The 11,701-nt window shown below is 41.6% G+C and overlaps 1 protein-coding gene and 1 pseudogene across 2 annotated transcripts; one reads left to right on the top strand and one right to left on the bottom strand.

Annotated features, from left to right (window-relative positions):
- Positions 1-732: 732 nt before the first annotated feature.
- Positions 733-1,655, bottom strand: LOC138440592 (olfactory receptor 7E178-like; annotated as a pseudogene).
- A 3,780-nt stretch (positions 1,656-5,435) lies between these two features.
- On the top strand, positions 5,436-11,701 carry LOC138440903 (tropomyosin alpha-3 chain). 2 transcript variants are annotated; one of them, XM_069590985.1, is made up of 2 exons: positions 5,436-5,971; positions 10,312-11,701. In XM_069590985.1, the coding sequence occupies exon 2, from the start codon at positions 10,370-10,372 to the stop codon at positions 11,114-11,116; it is 747 nt and encodes a 248-aa protein (XP_069447086.1). In that variant the 5' UTR covers positions 5,436-5,971; positions 10,312-10,369; the 3' UTR covers positions 11,117-11,701. The 2 variants fall into 2 exon arrangements, with proteins under 2 accessions (XP_069447086.1, XP_069447087.1); XM_069590986.1 differs by lacking the exon at positions 5,436-5,971 and having other exon boundaries at positions 10,351-10,501; positions 10,636-11,214.

The following is an 11,701-nucleotide window of genomic DNA, read 5'->3' as shown; positions in this document are numbered from 1 at the left end:
ACCCAGCAATCCCACTGCTGGGCATACTCACTGAAGAAACCAGAATTGAAAGAGACACATGTACCCCATTTTTCATCACAGCACTGTTTATAATAGCCAGGACATGGAAGCAACCTAGATGTTCATCAGCCGATCAATGGTAAGAAAACTGTGGTACATATCCACAATGGAATATTACTCAGCTATTAAAAAGAATACATTTGAATCAGTTCTAATGAGGTGGATGAAATTGAACAGAGTGAAGTAACTATTAAACAGAGTGAAGTAACTCAGAAAAACACCAAGACAGTATACTAATGCATATATATGGAATTTAGAAAGATGGTGACAATGACCCTATATGTGAGACAGTGAAAGAGACACAGATGTAAAAAATAGACTTTTGAACTCTGTGGGAGAAGGCAAGGGTGGGATGATTTGAGAGAATAGCATTGAAACATATATATTATCATATGTGAAATAGATCACCAGTCCAGGTTCGATGCATGAGACAGGGTGCTCAGGGCCAGTGCACTGGGATGACTCTGAGGGATGGGATGGGGAGAGAAGTGGCAGGGGGGCTCAGAATGGGGGACACATGTACACCCATGGCTGATTCATGTCAAGGTATGAAGAAACCACTACAATATTGTAAAGTAATTAGCCTCCAATTAAAATAAATAAATTAATTAAAAAAATAAAGATCAGTATTCCATATCCCATACACTAAAAAAAAACCAAACAAAACATTTTTTAGAAACAGATTGTTTTGCTGACAAACCTCCACATGACCCTTTTGACATCTCTGTTCTTCACATTGTAGATGAAGGGGTTCAGCATGGGGGTAACCACAGTGTACATCATTGAGGCTGCTGTATCCTTCCTGCAAGACTGTGAGATAGCTGAGCTGAGGTACACACCAAGACCTGTTTCATAAAATAAGCAAACAACTGCCAGGTGAGAGCCACAGGTGGAGAAAGATTTATTCCTCCTATCTGATGAAGGGACCCTTAAGATAGAGGAAACAATTTTATAATAAGAAAAAGATCCCTGAGATAGGGAGAAATCCAGAGATGGCACCAAAATACATGACTGTGTTATCGGTGAAAGTGTCAGAACATGCAAAGTTGAAGAGTTGAGAAGGGTCACAGAAGATTTGAGAAATTTCCACATCTTTGAATCAGGTGAGTTTTAACACAATCGAATTGTGCATCTGGGAAACCAAGAGACAAAGTGACACCAAACCAATGAACCACGGAGACGTGTGTTCATAATGACCAAGTAATGCAGAGGGTGACAGATGGCTACAAACTGGTCATAGGCCATCACAGTCAGGGGGAGACTATCCAAACACCCAAAAAACATAAAAAAGGACATCTGTGTCAGGCATCCTGCATAGGAGATGACCCTGCTGTGAGTCTGAATGTCCAGAATCATTTTCAGGATTGTGGTGGAGGTGAAACTGATGTCATTCAAGGATAGGTTGGAGAGGAAGAAGTCATGGGAGTGTGGAGGTGGGGGTCAGAGGTGACAGCCAGGAAGATGAGCAGGTTCCTAAGCATGGTCACAAGGTACATGGATAGGAAGAGGATAAAGAGCAAAGGCTGCAGTTCTAGATCATCTGAGAGTCCCATGAGGAAGAATTCTGAGTCATTTGTTAGATTCTGTGGCTCCATATAGCTTTGACACCATTTGAAAAAGAAGAGAAGATTGAAAGAAAGGAAACAAATAAATGGGCATGCAACACTGTGTCCATATTTTGGATTCTAGCAATTCACAAATAAAATATTCACATTTGATCCAAAAGTCTGTTCTTTACGTCTGTGTCTCCTTTGCTGACCTTCAAGTAGAATTGTCAGTACCATCTTTCTAAATTTCATATATATGCATTAATATACAGTTTTGCCTTTCTCTTGCTTTAACTGTATGATAGGCTCGGGTTCATCAACGTCATTAGAACTGACCTAAATGTGTAAGGTGAGTCAGATCTAAAGAGAGCTAGCTGGGCATTCAGGCAGAAAGAGATTTATTATAGGAAGAAAGAAAGTGACTGGCTTTAGAGAGAAACCAGTGCTCTCGCTTTACAGCCAACGCTTCTTATACCCTATCGACAGGAAATTGTGCCCTGAAAGGGGAGGGGCTTAGTTTATCTTTAGCATGCAGCTGGGGTCTTGTGTTCATGTAGTCAGAGGGCCCTTATGGTCGGGTGGTCAAGTAGTCTTGAGAAACTGGCACAAGGAGGGAAAAACAGGATACTGTCTTAAGGAAAAAACAGGGTGTCACCAGGGCAATGTAGCCACTGTGACTTCATCCTTTGCTTGCCAGGTCACCACAATGGGCCCTTTTTAAACCATACACTATGAGCCCCTTGTCGACCCTAACAATGTGTCCCATTTTATAGCTGAGTATTGGGGTCATAGGCCCTGGTACCTCAGCAATATTTCTGAGTGTCTCAAATCCAGTATTTTTGTTTGTTCATCTTTGTTTTTATACTGTTTTTCCACCCCCCTCCCCCCCCCCCGGTTTCTGTGTTACCTTTTTCATTACACTGGTCTGAAGAATGTTAGGAGAGCAAGGAACTTTGGTGATGACAATCTATGATCACAGAAATGGGCTTCTCTGGTGGCTCAGATGGTAAATAATCCACCTGAAATGTGGGAGACATGGATTTGATCCTTGGGTCAGGAAGATCCCCTGGAGAAGAGCATGGCAACCTACTCCAGTATCCTTGCCTGGAGAATCCCCAAGGACAAAGGAGCCTGCTGGGCTGCAGTCCATGGGTTTGCAAAGAGTTGGACACGACTGAGTGACTAAGCACAAACATTTAATGAAATATATTGAATAAGAAATTGACTTCCCCACGTGTAATGAAAATATCTCCTGCCATATCAATAAATAAGAAATGTCATAGCCATCAGTGATTTCGGGCCCCAAAATGTGAATGCTGTTGTTTAGTGTCTAAATTGTGTCTGACTCTTTGCAACCTCATGGAATGTAGCCTGCCAGGCTCCTCTGTTCATGGGATTTCCCAGGCAAGAATACTGGAGTGGGCTGCCATTTCCTTCTCCAGGGGATCTTCCTGACTGAAGGGTTGAACCTATGTCTTCTGTGGCTCCTGCACTGGCAGGTGAATTCTTTACCACTGAGCCACCTGGGATGCCCCAAAAGACTTCCCAGACCAGGAATCGAACCCAGGCTGTGGTGGTGAAAGTGCCAAGTCCTAGCACTAGACCACCAGGGAACCTCACAAATGTGAATGAGGGCTCCCAAAACTGTGATATGCCACCTCCCACAGTGATTGCTGAGGAGCTGGGATGGGTACTGTGCTGTGCTTAGTCACTCAGTCCATGTAGTCACAAAGGTCCATCTGGTCAAAGCTATGGTTTTTCCAGTAGTCATGTTGGATGTGAGATTTGGGCCATAAGGAAAGCTTTGTACTGAAGAATTGATGCTTTTGAACTGCTGTGTTGGGGAGGACTCTTGAGAGTCCCTTGGACTGCAAAGATATTCAACTAGTCAATCCTAAAGGAAATCAGTCCTGAATATTCCTTGGAAGGACTGATGCTGAAGCTGAAACTCCAATACTTTGGCCACCTGATGCAAAGAAGAACTGACTCATTGGAAAAGACCCTGATGCTGGGAAAGATTGAAGGTAGGAGAAGGGGACGACAGAGGATGAGATGGTTGGATGTCATCACTGACTCGATGGACATGAGTTTGAGCAAGATCCGGGTGTTGGTAATGCGCAGGGAGGCCTGGCGTGCTGCAGTCCATGAGGTTGCAAAGTGTCAGAAAAGACTGTGACTGAACTGAACTGATTGCATAGTCATGCATTTTGCAGTCCAGTTTTGAATCTATGTTTGACAATATTTCCTATGCAAGAGAAAAATGCCATGTGAAGCTATTATGAAATTAAAATCAGACATCAAGGATTTTTAAAAATTGTACTTAATAAAACAGGATGCAGTTGACAGAAATGATTTTTGCCTTGAAACAAATATGCTGTGCTGCTTTACTTAGTTGCTCAGTTGTGTCTGACCCTTTGTGACTCCATGAACTGTTGCCCACCAGGCTCCTATTTCATGGGATTCTCCAGGCAAGAAAACTGGAGTGGGTTACCACGCTCTTCTCCAGGGAATCTTCCCCACCCAGGGATTGAACATAGGTCTCTCACATTGCAGGTGGATTCTTTTACCATCTGAGCCACCAGGAAAGCCCTGATACAAATATAAGCTATTACTGACATTAATTAGTGAAAGTGATTGTTAGAACTTGAACAATTCCCACTCACATATTATATGCAAATTTCCATTTTTATAATATAGAGAGAGGTCCAAGAATTTTCATAGGATTGTTACAAGCATAAACTGATATGAATAAAAATATAATATATATAATGTAAGTTAAATATTTATTTAATATATAAACTATTAAAGTATATATTATTGCATTTAAAATACATATTTTAAATTTATCAAATTTATAATGATTTTTATAATGGTAAATTTATGAACTGGTGAAAATGTTGTCTTTTCTTATGTAATAAAGTGTGTCAGGAAAATGTTTGAAGTAGTTGAATGTTCTTTGCAAATAGACTTGACCATAATATTGTGGTAAACAAGTCTATTTCAGGGGCAATATGGATAGTATTCTGTTTAGAGAAAATTTTACAAAAGCTAATTATGGATACATAAATGAATACTGATATGAAAACATTGACAAGGAAACATACCCATCAACTCCATGACACTGGTTACTTTTGGGGACCTGTATGCTGAGGAAAGAGATGGAGTTGAGATAAAGAAAAGTTAAATTTTATTGTTAATATTTCAAATCTCTATGAAATATGAGATCTGAATCAAATGTTATTAAAAGTTTATATTTAAAAAATAGGTAGGGGTTACTGATGATAGCATTAATTCATAATACTAATGGAGCTTTTACTAAGTGTTGGGCAATGTTCTTTGGCAGTGTTTAGCCCAGCTTCACATTAGGGTGACCAGTTAACTCACACGTAGATCCTGAAATTGGTTCTAGGCTGAGGCTGGGGTAACTGAATATTTTTTAAAAGGCACATGTATACAGAGTGAAGTAAGCCAGAAAGAAAAACACCAATACAGTATACTAACACATATATATGGAATTTAGGAAGATGGCAATGACGACCCTGTATGCAAGACAGGGAAAGAGACACAGATGTGTATAACGGACTTTTGGACTCAGAGGGAGAGGGAGAGGGTGGGATGATTTGGGAGAATGACATTCTAACATATATACTATCATTTGAATCGAATCGCCAGTCTATGTCTGACGCAGGATGCAACAAGCTTGGGGCTGGTGCATGGGGATGACCCAGAAAGATGTTATGGGGAGGGAGGTGGGAGGGGGGTTCATGTTTGGGAATGCATGTAAGAATTAAAGATTTTAAAATTAAAAAAAAAAAAAAGAATAAATACCGTAAATGATGAGTAAAAAAAAAAAAAAAAAAGGCACATGTAAATTTGGAGAAGGAAAAGGCAACCCACTCCAGTATTCTTGCCTGGAAAACCCTATGGACTAAGGAGCCTTGCAGGCTACAGTCCATGGGGTTGCAAAGAGTGGGAGCTGACTTAGCGACTGAACAACAGCAAAAGCAACACATAAATTATTGACCAACTGGAACTGAAAACCACTTGTTTAAGAAGTATAAATGATTTTTAAGACTTTCTTTCAATAATCCTATTAGGAAGATTCAATTATTATCACAATTTTAGAGATCAGGAAATAGCCCAGAGGTGTTTACATTATATTATTTAGAAATTTTTCTCAGTTAAATCAGAATGTAACCTGTTAAAATAATGAAGCTGAGTTACTTTCAGGCAGCAGAATGAGAGACTTGTGATTCCTTTACCAGGAAGGGTTCACATGAAAATCTGTTAATCGATCTAAGAAGACTGGGTCCTGACCTCGTTGTGGGACCTTCCCTGGTGCTGAACTCCTCATCTGCAAACAGGTGGGTTTATGATCAGGAGAACCAGACCATCAGGTATACCAAAAGGCACACTGCTAATGCTAAGTCACTTCAGTCGTGTCTGACTCTGTGCGACCCATAGACGGCAGCCTGCCAGGAGTTAATATTGCAAATGCAAGTCCATAGCTAAATTAAAGTTCAACTCACATCTCTTTGGGTGACTTTTAAAAGAAAAACTTAAAACAAATGTTGGTGAGGATGTGGAATTGAGGGAAAACTTGTACCTGATCCGTGAGAATGAATATTGGTACAGTCATTACAGAAAACAGAATGGAGGTTCCTTAAAAATTGAAAACTGAAACTAATTGAGCTAGATCTACCATAGGCTGCAGCAACCCCACTTCAAGGTAGATGCCAACAAGATCAATCAGAACCTCAAAGAGATATGTGCATTTCCTTGCATTGTGCTGTCATTTGAAATCGTGAAAATACAGATAAGTGTCTATTGATAGATGAATAAGTTTTAAAAAACCCAGCTAATAACTCTGGTTGTTTTCTTAAAATCTGCTAAGAGAGATCTACTTAACTGTTTCTATACACACAAATAGGAACTCTGTGAGGTGACAGGTATGCTAATTAACTTGACTGTAACCATCCCCAAGGTCTCTGTATTAAATCATCACTTCGTACACCTTTAGAAAACTTCATGTGGTGCAACTCAAATATATGCAATTTTGTCAATCACTTCAGCAAACTGATCAAAAGACAATGAAGTTGTATTATCTGCCAGCACAGAATAAAGTCCAAAAATAGTACATTGGTTTCTCACATTAGACATTTAACTGAGACAGTAGTGAAACAAATAATCCTATATATAATTTAAAAACTTGAAAGGATTCTTAAATTTTGTTATTGTTTAAAAATTGAGAGTGCTCTGTACACTAACACCATATTTGTAGTCACCAATGCTGTACGATCATGAGTGCTTAGTTAAACCATACTGATCAAAATTTGAAGCCCACCATAGTCAAAGATGTGGTTTCCCAGCTGGCATTGGTGGTAAAAGAACCTGCCTGCCAATGCAGGAAGCATAAGAGATGTGGGTCCCATCCCTGGGTCAGGAAGATCCCCTGGATGACAGCATGGCAACCCACTCCAGTACTCTTGCCTGGAGAACCCTATGGACAGGGAAGCCTGGTGGGCTACAGTCCATAGGGCCACAAAGAGTCGGACTCAACTGAAGCTACTTAGCAAAGTCAAAGATATGAAGTCTATACTAAATGACGTTTAAGAAAACAACCCTGGGGACTTCCCTAGTGTTCCAGTGGCTAAGACTCTGCAATCTTCATGCAGGGCACACTGGTTCGATCCCTGCTCCAAGAACTAGATCCCGCATCCCCCAAATAAAGATTCGTTATCTGCAAGGGAGATCAAAGATCCTGTGTGCACACAACTAAGACCAGTCACAAATAAGTAAATAAATAAAAAATATTTTAAAAAGATAAACCTAATATTTGAGGAATCACTTATTTCATGAAGTAATGAAGACAGAGAAACAAAGGATTATCTGAAACTCTGAATGTCATATTAGAGTGTGTCCTGGTTAGGAACATTCATTTTAAATTTAGAATTCAGATTATCAGTTCAGTTCAGTCGCTCAGTCATGTCTGACTCTTTGTGACCCCATGAATCGCAGCACGCCAGGCCTCCCTGTCCGTCACCAACTCCTGGAGTTCACTCAGACTCACGTCCATTGAGTCAGTGATGCCATTCAGCCATCTCATCCTCTGTCATCCCCTTCTTCTCCTGCCCTCAATCCCTCCCAGCATCAAAGTCTTTTCCAATGAGTCAACTCTTCGCATGAGGTGGCCAAAGGACTGGAGTTTCAGCTTTAGCATCATTCCTTCCAAACAAATCCCAGGGCTGATCTTCTTCAGAATGGACTGGTTGGATCTCCTTGCAGTCCAAGGGACTCTCAAGAGTCTTCTACAACACCACAGTTCAAAAGTATCAATTCTTCAGCACTCAGCCTTCTTCACAGTCCAACTCTCACATCCATACATGACCACTGGGAAAACCATAGCCTTGACTAGACGGACCTTAGTTGGCAAAGTAATGTCTCTGCTTTTGAATATACTATCTAGGTTGGTCATAACTTTTCTTCCAAGGAGCAAGCGTCTTTTAATTTCATGGCTGCAGTCACCATCTGCACTGATTTTGGAGCCCCAAAAAATAAAGTCTGACACTGTTTCCACTGTTTCCCCATCTATTTCCCATGAAGTGATGAGACCGGATGCCATGATCTTTGCTTTCTGAATGTTGAGCTTTAAGCCTACTTTTTCGCTCTCCTCTTTTACTTTCATCAAGAGGCTTTTTAGTTCCTCTTCACTTTCTGCCATAAGGGTGGTGTCATCTGCATATCTGAGGTTATTGATATTTCTCCCTGCAATCTTGATTCCAGCTTGTGTTTCTTCCAGCCCAGCATTTCTCATGAGGTACTCTGCATAGAAGTTAAATAAGCAGGGTGACAATATATAGCCTTGATGTACTCCTTTTCCTATTTGGAACCAGTCTGTTGTTCCATGTCCAGTTCTAACTATTGCTTCCTGACCTGCATACAGATTTCTCAAGAGGCAGGTCAGGTGGTCTGGTATTCCCATCTCTTTCAGAATTTTCCACAGTTTATTGTGATCCACACAGTCAAGGCTTTGGCATAGTCAATAAAGCAGAAATAGATGTGTTTCTGGAACTCTCTTGCTTTTTCCATGATCCAGCGGATGTTGGCAATTTGATCTCTGGTTCCTCTGCCTTTTTTAACACCAGCTTGAACATCAGGAAGTTGATGGTTCACATATTGCTGAAGCCTGGCTTGGAGAATTTTGAGCATTATTTTACTAGCATGTGAGATGAGTGCTATTGTACGGTAGTTTGAGCATTCTTTTGCATTGCCTTTCTTTGGGATTGGAATGAAAACTGACCTTTTCCAGTCCTGTGGCCACTGCTGAGTTTTCCAAATTTGCTGACATATTGAGTGCAGCACTTTCACAGCATCATCTTTCAGGATTTGAAATAGCTCAACTGGAGTGCCATCACCTCCACTAGCTTTGTTCATAGTGATGCTTTCTAAGGCCCACTTGACTTCACATTCCAGGATGTCTGGCTCTAGATGAGTGATCAGACCACCGTGATTATCCGGGTCATGAAGATCTTTTTTGTCAGTTCTTCTGTGTATTCTTGCCATCTCTTCTTAATATCTTCTTCTTCTGTTAGGTCCATACCATTTCTGTCCTTTATTGAGCCCATCTTTGCCTGAAATGTTCCCTTGGTATCTCTAATTTTCTTGAAGAGATCTCTAGTCTTTCCCATTCTGTTCTTTTCCTCTATTTCTTTGCATTGATTGCTGAAGAAGGCTTTTTTATCTCTTCTTGCTATTCTTTGAAACTCTGCATTCAGATGCTTATATCTTTCCTTTTCTCCTTTGCTTTTCACCTCTCTTCTTTTCACAGCTATTTGTAAGGCCTCCCCAGACAGCCATTTTGCTTTTGTGCACTTCTTTTCCATGGGGATGGTCTTGATCCCTGTCTCCTGTACAATGTCATGAACCTCATTCCATAGTTCATCAGGCACTCTATTTATCAGATGTAGGCCCTTAAATATATTTCGCACTTCCACTGTATAATCCTAAGGGATTTGATTTAGGTCATACCTGAATGGTCTAGCAGTTTTCCCTACTTTCTTCAATTTCAGTCTGAATTTGGTAATAAAGAGTTCATGATCTGAGCCACAGTCTGCTCCCGGTCTTGTTTTTGTTGACTGTACAGAGCTTCTCCATTTTTTGCTGCAGAGAATATAACCAATCTGATTTCAGTGTTGACCATCTGGTGTAGAGTCTTCTTTTGTGGTCCTAGTGTGATTAGAATGACTAGTTTTCTGTGAGTATGGTTTCAGTGTGTCTGCCCTCTGATGCCCTCTTGCAACACCTACCATCTTACTTGGGTTTCTCTTACCTTGGGTGTGGGGTATCTCTTCACGGCTGCTCCAGCAAAGCACAGCCGCTGCTCCTTACCTTGGATGAAGGGTATCTCCTCCCGCTGCCCTTCCTGACCTTCAATGTGGGATGGCTCCTCTAGGCCCTCCTGCCCTCCTACAGTCCTGCATTTCATAGAGATCTGTAAATATTCTAAATGAAGGAAATATCTAGAATTGTATTTGAATAAAATAAATATATATATCTTAAATTCTTTAACTTTGAATCATATATTTTCTTAGAGGGTAAGGGAATTTCTCATTCTATATTATCTCTAAAGAGGTAGGTGGTATTTTACTGAGATCATGGATGTATTACCTCTAACATTCTTGCTCCGTTTCACTTTTCTATGAAGTTTTAGAAAGTAAGAGTGTGGCAGGAACCCGAAGGCAAGCCGAAGCTGGGTGGGGACCATGGCCGGGATCACCACCATAGAGGCGGTGAAGCGCAAGATCCAGGTTCTGCAGCAGCAGGCCGATGATGCAGAGGAGAGGGCCGAGCGCCTCCAGCGGGAAGTGGAGGGAGAAAGACGGGCCCGAGAACAGGCTGAGGCTGAGGTGGCCTCCTTGAACCGTAGGATCCAGCTGGTTGAAGAGGAGCTGGACAGAGCTCAAGAGCGCCTGGCCACTGCCCTGCAAAAGCTGGAGGAAGCTGAGAAAGCTGCTGATGAGAGCGAGAGAGGTATGAAGGTTATTGAAAACCGAGCCTTAAAAGATGAAGAAAAAATGGAACTCCAGGAAATCCAACTCAAAGAAGCTAAGCACATTGCAGAAGAGGCAGACAGGAAGTATGAAGAGGTGGCTCGCAAGTTGGTGATTATTGAGGGAGACTTGGAGCGCACAGAGGAGCGAGCCGAGCTGGCAGAGTCCCGTTGCCGAGAGATGGATGAGCAAATCAGACTGATGGACCAGAACCTGAAGTGTCTGAGTGCTGCTGAAGAAAAGTACTCTCAAAAAGAAGACAAATATGAGGAAGAGATAAAGATTCTTACCGATAAACTCAAGGAGGCAGAGACCCGTGCTGAGTTTGCTGAGAGATCAGTAGCCAAGCTGGAAAAGACAATTGATGATTTGGAAGATAAACTGAAATGCACCAAAGAGGAGCACCTCTGTACACAAAGGATGCTGGACCAGACTCTGCTTGACCTGAATGAGATGTAGAGCACCCCAGTCCCGCCCTGCCGCTGCTCCTCCCTCTCACCCCGACTCCACTGAGGCCAGCCTGCCCGAAGCTGACCTTTAAACTGAGGGCTGATCTTTAACTGGAAGGCTGCTTTCTCCTTTTGCCACCTCTTCCACCCGCCTACTCCTGTGTCCTTTTTGCCAAACTGTCTCTGCCTCTCCCCAGAGATTCCAGTTGGGCTAGAGGCTGACCACCTTCGGGAACAACGATTAAGGGAATGTGAGCACAATGCAAAGTGTCTTTAAAAGCATGTTGTGATGTACACACTTTGTAATTACCTTTTTTGTTGTTGATGTAACAACCATTTGTAAAAAACATTCCAGATAATTCTGTAGTTCTGAAGCAGCAGTCTAATCCCTTTCTCACTTTTGGAAGGTAACATTTCAGCTTAGTACATATTGCCTTCTCCAGAGAGAAAGGGAAAAGGTTTGGGTCTGCCTTACTGAGAGCCTAGCAGCCCAGAGAAAGGCTCCATTTGGGGAAACCTCATTGCTCTGTAAAAAGTACCTGCCAAACCAGAAAGATGATTCCAAGAGGAGTTAGCCAAAAAAAAAAAAAAAAAA

The sequence above is a fragment of the Ovis canadensis genome, chromosome 5 (assembly GCF_042477335.2).
Source record: "Ovis canadensis isolate MfBH-ARS-UI-01 breed Bighorn chromosome 5, ARS-UI_OviCan_v2, whole genome shotgun sequence".
Taxonomy (NCBI): Eukaryota; Metazoa; Chordata; class Mammalia; order Artiodactyla; family Bovidae; genus Ovis; species Ovis canadensis.
This window is presented reverse-complemented; position numbering and strand designations above follow the sequence as displayed.

What these genes read in the sequence shown, in the direction of transcription:
- LOC138440903 (XM_069590985.1), top strand. Translation starts at nt 10,370, where the DNA reads ATGGCCGGGATCACCACCATAGAGGCGGTGAAGCGCAAGATCCAGGTT.